At 38.1% G+C, this 8,354-nt stretch overlaps 1 protein-coding gene across 2 annotated transcripts; it reads right to left on the bottom strand.

The window, feature by feature from the left end:
• Positions 1 to 454: 454 nt before the first annotated feature.
• Positions 455 to 8,354, bottom strand: ftr86 (finTRIM family, member 86). Of its 2 annotated transcripts, XM_036599184.1 has the most exons (10): positions 7,771 to 8,354; positions 7,515 to 7,610; positions 6,796 to 7,029; positions 6,464 to 6,623; positions 5,856 to 5,951; positions 5,264 to 5,362; positions 4,853 to 4,951; positions 4,698 to 4,763; positions 3,786 to 3,988; positions 455 to 935 (listed from the first exon to the last, which is right to left on the bottom strand). In XM_036599184.1, exons 1-10 carry the CDS (start codon positions 8,314 to 8,316, stop codon positions 600 to 602), a joined length of 1,935 nt encoding a protein of 644 aa, XP_036455077.1. In that variant the 5' UTR covers positions 8,317 to 8,354; the 3' UTR covers positions 455 to 599. The 2 variants fall into 2 exon arrangements, with proteins under 2 accessions (XP_036455077.1, XP_036455085.1); XM_036599192.1 differs by lacking the exon at positions 4,853 to 4,951.

Here is an 8,354-nt window from a genome sequence, read left to right as displayed (position 1 = left end):
AATTTGACTGTGCTTTGTCCATTACAGTGTTTCATGAACAATGTCAGAAACCACAGAAACCACATACATATTATTACTCTATGCAGTTTGAGGCAAATGTGTTATGACTTAGGCATGAAGTTTGCATTATGCTAATTAGCAAGTATAGGCTTCCATTCTTAGTTATATTAACCTCATGGATCCAGTGCAAAACTAAATACTTAATAGGCAAACACAAGCACTGAAATGAGCAGCTGGTGTTATCCAGAGTACTGTGCAGGTAAAGTTATTATGCTAAAACCATTCCTGGTCTCTGCTGGAGTAATACTGAAGTTCTTTTATATTGCGTCTGAGCTTACATAGTTCTTTGTGAGTTGTATGCTCACAGCACCCTCTAGTGGCCCCATAGAACAGTTTAGCTTTTTTCCACAAACATCATTGACAGACTAAAGTATTATTTTATTTAAAAGTTAAGAAAAACAGAAAAGTGGAGTGAATCAGACAATATTTTTGCATTAAACAAAATCCACAAAATCAAAGATGTCGTCAGTATGCAGTGACAGACAAAAGAAAATCCACATTTACATATTCAGCTCATTTTCATCAACCTCCAGCATTTATTAGTCCAGATGGCAAAGGGTGATTGTGGAACCCACTCCGGACCAGAAGCGGAAGCCGGGGTAGAGAGGTGCACTAAATTCTGTTTCTACACAGCAGATCTGGTGAGCCTGGTTATGAGAGACTCTGTAGAAGGCTAGAAGGCCTGCCTGCTGGTCCAGATAGACTCCAATGTGCCGGGCTTTAGGAGCAGCTAGTGTGGTTTCCTTCCCTGCATGCCACAGAGAGAAGGCAGTGCCTGACCAGTACAGACTCCAGGAGTGCTCATTGTGGCCTAATCTGGAGCTGTCATCTGCTGCAGAGCGCGCCATGTCTTTATAAGCCACACCAATAGTCACCTGAGGAAGAAGTTACATATAGCTTTATTATTATACAGCAATAGAAAACCAATGTGTCTAGTATACCAAATAGCACGTATTTTGGATTTCCACTAGAATTCAACCTAGTGGAGACTGTTTAGAATAACAGGCTAATCTACGTACAGTTGTTTGTAAAAGTTCAAAGACCCCTGTCAAATTACATATTTTATTGATTTTCTAAATGAAAATATGTTCATATACTTCACAGGGAAGATATTTAAATATGGCATTTTCTGCAAATATTTGTGCAGTTTCACTTTAGTACAGCAACACTGGAAAAACAGAGAAAACTTTTGCACTGGCCACATTTTATGTTTTCTTTTTTTCTTTTAGCAGAAAATGAATAGTAATTGTGTATTAAAATGTGTAAAGGTGTGCTTTCGGTAGAGGATGTGTACTTATTTGCATTTCAATTGAAAATCAACAGAACATATAATTTGACCAGGGGCACCCAAACTTTTGCATATGACTGTACCTGGCGGTGGGACCTTTGTCAGCATTTCAAAATACACTTATAACAGTTTTGGTTTTATGTACAATGATTATTTTTTACATGGCCATTTTCAAACCTCCATTTCTTCCTTAGAATTAGCAGGCTATTTTTGTTACTGTGTCTTTAAGACTGATAAGACTGCAAGTGATCTCTGTCCTGATTGGCCGACTCATTCAAAAAGCAGGATGGGCTGAAAGGGCCTGTTCAGATTGAAATTCTCAGAGACATGAGGAAGAAATAAGCTCCAGCCACTCATTTGAATGTGTGGATTCACTAGAAGGCTACACTGACACATTTGTTTCCCAGCAGTCAGGAGCAAGATAACTCCTGCAAACTGCAGTACTCTCCTTATCACTCCAATGTGAATGGCCAGGTTACACTGTTGCAAACTGAATGAGTGGTTGTATTGAATATGTTCATGGTTGTGAAATCACAACCATGACAAATTCAAGATGGGCAAGTTTTTGCAGCTTAAATTGCATGTATAGACTGGGGTGTGTACCGTACGTTTTGAAACTTTTTTGAAATTGTTAAATGGTTAAACAAACTGTTATTAGTTCTAACATTTGGCAACCCTGGTCAAACAACATGTTTTTTTCACTTCTGCACATTTTAATGCACAATGACTATTTATTTGCTGAATTTAACATATTGTGAAGAAAAAGAAAACATCAAATGTGGCCAGTGCAAAAAATATGGCACATTTTATATTTTATGTTTAAGTGCCCTCCACAAATACCACAAATACTGGCACCCCTGGTAAACATGAGCAAACCGGCTGTAAACTTTCTTTATGGTTTATCTTTTTGATGTTTTATTCAAAATATTAACAAAAATCTTATTTGAAATATAATGATTGAAAGAAAAAAAAAATCTTATCATGACATTTTTTTTCTCAAATCTATGTGTGTCACAACTGTTGGCATCACAAGTTCACCAGAGTGATTAGAAACAATGGTCATGACTTCCTGTTTCACTGGTGTACAGTGGTGTATGTGTGTGTGTGTACATATATATATATATATGTCACAAATTCCCCCAGTCAACCATCACGATAAAAAAAGACCAGAGAATACAGCAATGGCGTGTGACAAAGGGTTGTTGAGCTGCACAAATCAGGAACTGGCTACAAGAAAACAGCTAAACAGTTGAAGATGCCCATTTTCAATATCAGCGCAATTATAAAGAATTCTAAAGAAGCTGGAGATGTAAAGAATCTACCCGGAAGAGGATGTAAGTCTTTAATGACCACACGCACAGTCAGGAGCATGGTTCAAGTGGCCAAAGAATCTTCAAAGATCACAGCTGAGGAACTGCAAACCTCAGTTAGGTTTTAGGGTCAGAATGTCTGCCAAGGATCAATAAATTTAACCGCATACAGTTTGTCAGACATTAATGGAACGTCATTTGGACCATGAGACCAAAATAGAGCTTTTTGGCAACAAACACCAGAGAATGGTTTGGTGTAGACACAAAGAAAAGCACCTCATCCCCACTGTGAAGTATGGTGGTGGACTGGTGATGTTTCAGGGCTGTTTTTCTTCTAAAGGCCCTGGACAATTTGTTCATATACTGTATCATGGACTTCATCAAGTACAAGCAGAAATGAAATCAAAACCTGACCGCCTCTGACATTAAGCTCAAACTAGGCAGTGGTTGGATCTTCCAGCAGGACAATGATTCAAAGCACACCTCAAAATCAACACAAAAATGGTTCCCTGACTGCAGAATCAAGGATTTGTGATGGCCATCCCAGTTCCCTGACTTAAACCCTGTAGAAAACCTGTGGGATGAGTTGAAGAGGAGAGTCCACAAACATGGACCTCAGAATCTGAAGGATCTGGAGAGGTTCTGTATGGAGGACTGGTCTCAGATCTTTTGCCATGTGTTCTCCAGTCTCATTAAGTATTATAAGAGAAGATTTAGAGCTGTTACCTTTGCAAATGGAGGCTACACAAAGTATTGTGGCACACATGCATTTGAGAAAAATATTTCCTGATAAAATTCAGTTTTTTCTTTTAATCATTGCACTTCAATTAAAGGTCACATTTGTTTTAATGAAAGATCAAAGAATATGTTTTCACAGACCAGTTTTACTCACTTAAATCAACAAAACATGTCATTTGACCAGGAGTGTTCAAACTTTTGCAAATTATTCTAAATGTGCCCTTTAGCTAAGATGTGCCTTTATTAGAATGAAAGCTTCTTGAGACAACCTGACTGAGACGTATACATTCAACGAATGTAAAAAATTTTAATGCTGTGTCAAGAAACCACCAGGACATTTTTAACAATGTAACCATGTTTTATGACAAATTGGTTTTGTGCTACAGTACCTTCTGTCCTGTCCATTCCACTTCCCAGTAGTAAGGGCTTCCAGCCAAAGGTTCCCGACACATGACCTGTCTCCAGTAGAGGAAGCGGTCAGCGTGCTCCGGGTAGTTCTGGTTCTCTGCACGGAGTGTGGCCTTGTGATCTCCCTCAGACAAACGGATGTGACGATAAGCACTGTTGGGATCCAGCGTGGGCTCAAAGCGGACTGAAAGAAAATGTTGTTGTTCACTGTTGCTCTTAAATAATATTTATGAGAAAATCTCCTTACATTCAGTAGCTGGACCCTTTCATGGTTCTGCTCTGTACTCAGTAAAGCCCAAATTAGACACTTCTAAATGGTTTATTAATTATGTATTAAAGTTCATTGTATTATGAACTGCATTGAGATGATCAATAACTTTGAGGTTTATTATTTGGTAAAAATAATTTATTATTGTAGCCCAATATGACATGCATTTAGGTGATATAATAATTTTCATAATAAGGTCTGACAACATTAATTGTGCATCATTACAACTAATAACACAATTATTAGTGATTTTTACATAACAGAACTGTACAAATGCAAGTCATAATAAATAAAGTTTAATATATAGTGAATAAACAATTTAACAGTGTCTAACTCAGGATTTACTAAACAAAGAACAAGACCTTACTAAACCCTCACCCAAAAAAATGTCAAATTTTGGTTAAAAATTTTATTGGAAAACCGTGTTTTATGAAGATTCCTTAATGAAGAATATTTATTCAATTAGTCTGACTTTATCTACATGCAGGTCAGCTTTTCTTTTATACATCCTACCCTGCAGAAAGTTTATTTTCAATTATAATAATTTTATTCATTTTAATTAAACAACTACAGCAGCTTATGTGACATGTTTACTTTTCAAGTCTCAAATTAAATATGCACTTACATTTAATCATTTCATCTCTGGTTTTAGGCGCCGGGTTTTCTGTATTGAAGGCAGCCGCTTCCTTCGCTGCAAAGATGAAGGGAATGCAAGTCATTCAAAGCAAAAAACAGAATGCAGTGTTCTTGCATTGCAATTTGTATATTTTGAGCATTCACCTGGTTGTGCAGTTGCAGCTGGTGGATGCTGATGTGTTGCTGAACTGCGTGTTTTGTTTTCAGGTTTACTGTTGCTGGATGAAACTGTCATCTCAGGAGCTAAAGAGAAAGCAGGCACAAAATCAACAAAACATGTAACTTGACCAGGAGTGTTCAAACTTTTGCAAATGACTTTGAATGTGCCCTTTAACTAAGATGTGCCTTTACTAGAATTAAAGCTTCTTGAGACAACTTGAATGATACCTATACATTCAATTAATGTAATACAATTAAATAGCCCCATCTAGTTCTTATTTACTATTAGCAAAATGACTATTTTGGACAAATTATTCCTTTAATGTGACAGCAGGTTTTTGCATTTTTAGAAGAAAATTGTAAAAAACAGAATGTTTTTATATTTTGCATATTCACCTGGTTGTGCAGTTGCAGCTGGTGGATGCTGATGTGCTGCTGAATGGCTTGTTTTGTCTTCAGGTTTACTGTTGCTAGATGAAACCGTCATCTCAGGAGCTTAAGAGAAAGCAGAAAGTAATGTCTGGGAAGGCTATCTTAGACAGATTTAGGGCTGGGTATTGTATTTTTTGCTACTGATAGCAATACAGACACCTTGACGAGGATACCGATTTCTGAATGATTATACAAATCATACAGAAATGTTTTCAGTAACATTCTTATCAGCCAATCTTTGTCTGTCAATCTTACTGATGCTGATAAATCCAACTACTTCAATAATAAAATTTTTCATTGATAGATTTTTTGATAACTGTGTTTAATTAGTTTGGCCCACACCATAAAAGCATTAAATTACAATAACCAGCTCTAGTCGTATTTGAGTTTATTATACTGTCGTTATGTGACTAACGTGTTTAATCATTTTTTAAATGCAACACAGAAAAAAAAAAACATTGAACGGTCAGTTAAACAAACAGCAAAAAAACCATTTGGAAGACTATAATAAATAGCAGTTCCCTATTGTGCTTAGTAAACAAACAAACAAACAAACCTGTCTTTTGTGAAGCAACTTGCAAATCATTAGGCACAGGGCCTGTCTCTGATGCTTGAGCATTAGTTGGTGGCGCCCTTGCTGCCGCATCATTCACTACAGTAGAAAAAAAAAGTGTTGGGTTTTGCTATTCTTCAAAAATGCACCAACTAAAAAAAAAGCTTCCTCACCAAAAGCTGTTGCATTGAATGATTATGAATACACTCCCTGATGCCCAATAATTTTTTTCACAGTACTTCTGAGTTTAGGCTTTAGCTTAAAACATATTTTTTTAATCCATATATGGCAGTGAAGTACATGCAGGGCGTTATAAGGCAAAAGAGTACCCAAATAAAATGATCAACATTACATAGAAAAACTCAGTAAATGCATGTAGGTTCACTAGTCATTCTGGATAGTAAATAAAATGGCTATATTTGGGCTTTAGCCACCACTTCGTGGTTCCTTTTTCTGGACTTTTCCTTCCTGGACTTTTTATACATCTTGACAATTAAATTACGCAGAAATTTAGCAAAATCAGTGGTACTTCCCCTTTGTTGCAGTAAGATAAGAGTTCAGGTGTTATAGAAAGGGCAATAACAACTTTGATAAATCATGTTCAATCTCACCAGCTCTGAAGATACTAGCCAGGCTTCCTTTGCAAAGGTCATTCAGTCCCTCTCTGAAAGTCCCCAGAGCTGATCTGATCCCAGCTTCCACTAACTCTGGGTGGGAAATCTCCAGCTGAGCATTTTCAACCTGGCCCACAGCGCCCGGCATGACAAGAGCCTGCAACAACATTAATAAAGCTCTTTTAAATATGGTATCATATATCCCACACAGAAATGAGACATAAGAAGGTCTACAGCTGTCTGCACTACATATTGACATTCACGGGCCTAGAAAGTCTAGTAGTGTGTCATACTAGGAAATTACTTGCAATAAGACTGCTCCTACTTACATTTAGGAACTGAATGGAGTCCTGAGTGTTAGCTAATCTGTTCAGTTCCTCTTGTTGTTTGCATAGCTGGCTGATCTCCTGCTGCAGTCTGTAGCGGTCGGCCTCTATATGATTGTAAGAGGAAGCCTCATAGGTTTGAAGGAGTTGCATGACCTGGGAGCTCATTAGCTCCACATTCTTCACTACATCAGCAAACGTCTCCAGACTGTACCTCTGCAGCCCCTGAATGGCATTCTAACATAAAAGTTACAAAATGACTTGATGTACCATGAATAGTGAATAAACTGATGCTACAGAGTAAAATCACTAGTGTTCAATCGATCAGATACGAACAAAGTCATTCAGAGTGGTTTGATGTGAACTGGTGCTTTGTAGAGAACCCGACCGAGTCAAAATATCTTTACAGTGGTAGTGAAAGGAACCAGGGGTCATAATGTCTACATGGCAAATATAGCCATCCAAAATGACAGTGAACCTGTATGTGTCTCCTGAGTTTTACATGTGATATTCATAATGATAACATAATAGAAATTATGCAGAAAGTCCGGAAAATCTGTGAAATTGCCTTTTAAGAGTGTTCATTTGTGTCCAACCAGTGTTTAGCAAATACCTACAAGTCCAGCTGGATGCAATTGAACACCTGAGATTTTTCTGTGTAGCATATATGTTTATTTTCTTAATTAATGTTTGTAAAAGAAAAATCTAGGTGCAAGTCTTACCTTATGAGCTTGCAAAACCTGTGGTAGAGTCTGAATAACCTTCTCTCTGGCTTGAATGCTTTTTTGTATCATTTCCTTCTTTTGCTCCAGCTCTTGCTGCTCACAAAGACAATAACACAAACAAAAAAACAAGAGGTACTACTCAGGACAAACAAACCAACAATGTATATGTAAAGTCTCCTAATAAAAAAAAAAATAAATAAATAAATAAATAAACACACACTGAATAAAAAAGTAATCAATTCTAATTTTGTACCTGTTTCTCTTCCTTTTCCTCATCTGGACGGACCACCCGATGGCCTTTATGTCCCAGGAGACTACATTCATCACACACGCTCTCCTTATCATCGCAGCAGTACAACTCAAGGACCTGTTGGTGTAGTGGACACATCTTGGGGGAGGTGAAAGGGAGCTGAGGATATAATCCCCCCTGAACTGAAACACCCTCAACAGCTCCTTCAGCTCCATCAAGGGGTGCTGGTTGAGAGGAAGAATCTACAAACACAGCAGCAGATGAGGTGAGAGAGGAATGCACAGGTGACGGGGGGTCATCTTGCTCCTGCACCCTCAGTTTCTTCATGGCCTCCATCAGCATATTATTCCTGCCCAGAGTGGGTCTGGGGTTGAAGACCTGCCTGCACTGAGGACATGAGTAGATGCCCTTCGCTGCAGCTTTATCCCAGTGCTTCTGGATGCATTGAAGGCAGTAGGTATGACCGCAGGGAAGTGTACCAGGGTCACACAATATTTCCAAACACACGGGGCATGAAAACTCTTCTGGACGGCATCTGGATGTAGCCATGACTGGAAAAGGTAGACAAAGTCCCCGGAGATGGTGTT

This window comes from Colossoma macropomum, unplaced genomic scaffold (assembly GCF_904425465.1).
Source record: "Colossoma macropomum unplaced genomic scaffold, Colossoma_macropomum, whole genome shotgun sequence".
Classification (NCBI taxonomy): Eukaryota; Metazoa; Chordata; class Actinopteri; order Characiformes; family Serrasalmidae; genus Colossoma; species Colossoma macropomum.
This window is presented reverse-complemented; position numbering and strand designations above follow the sequence as displayed.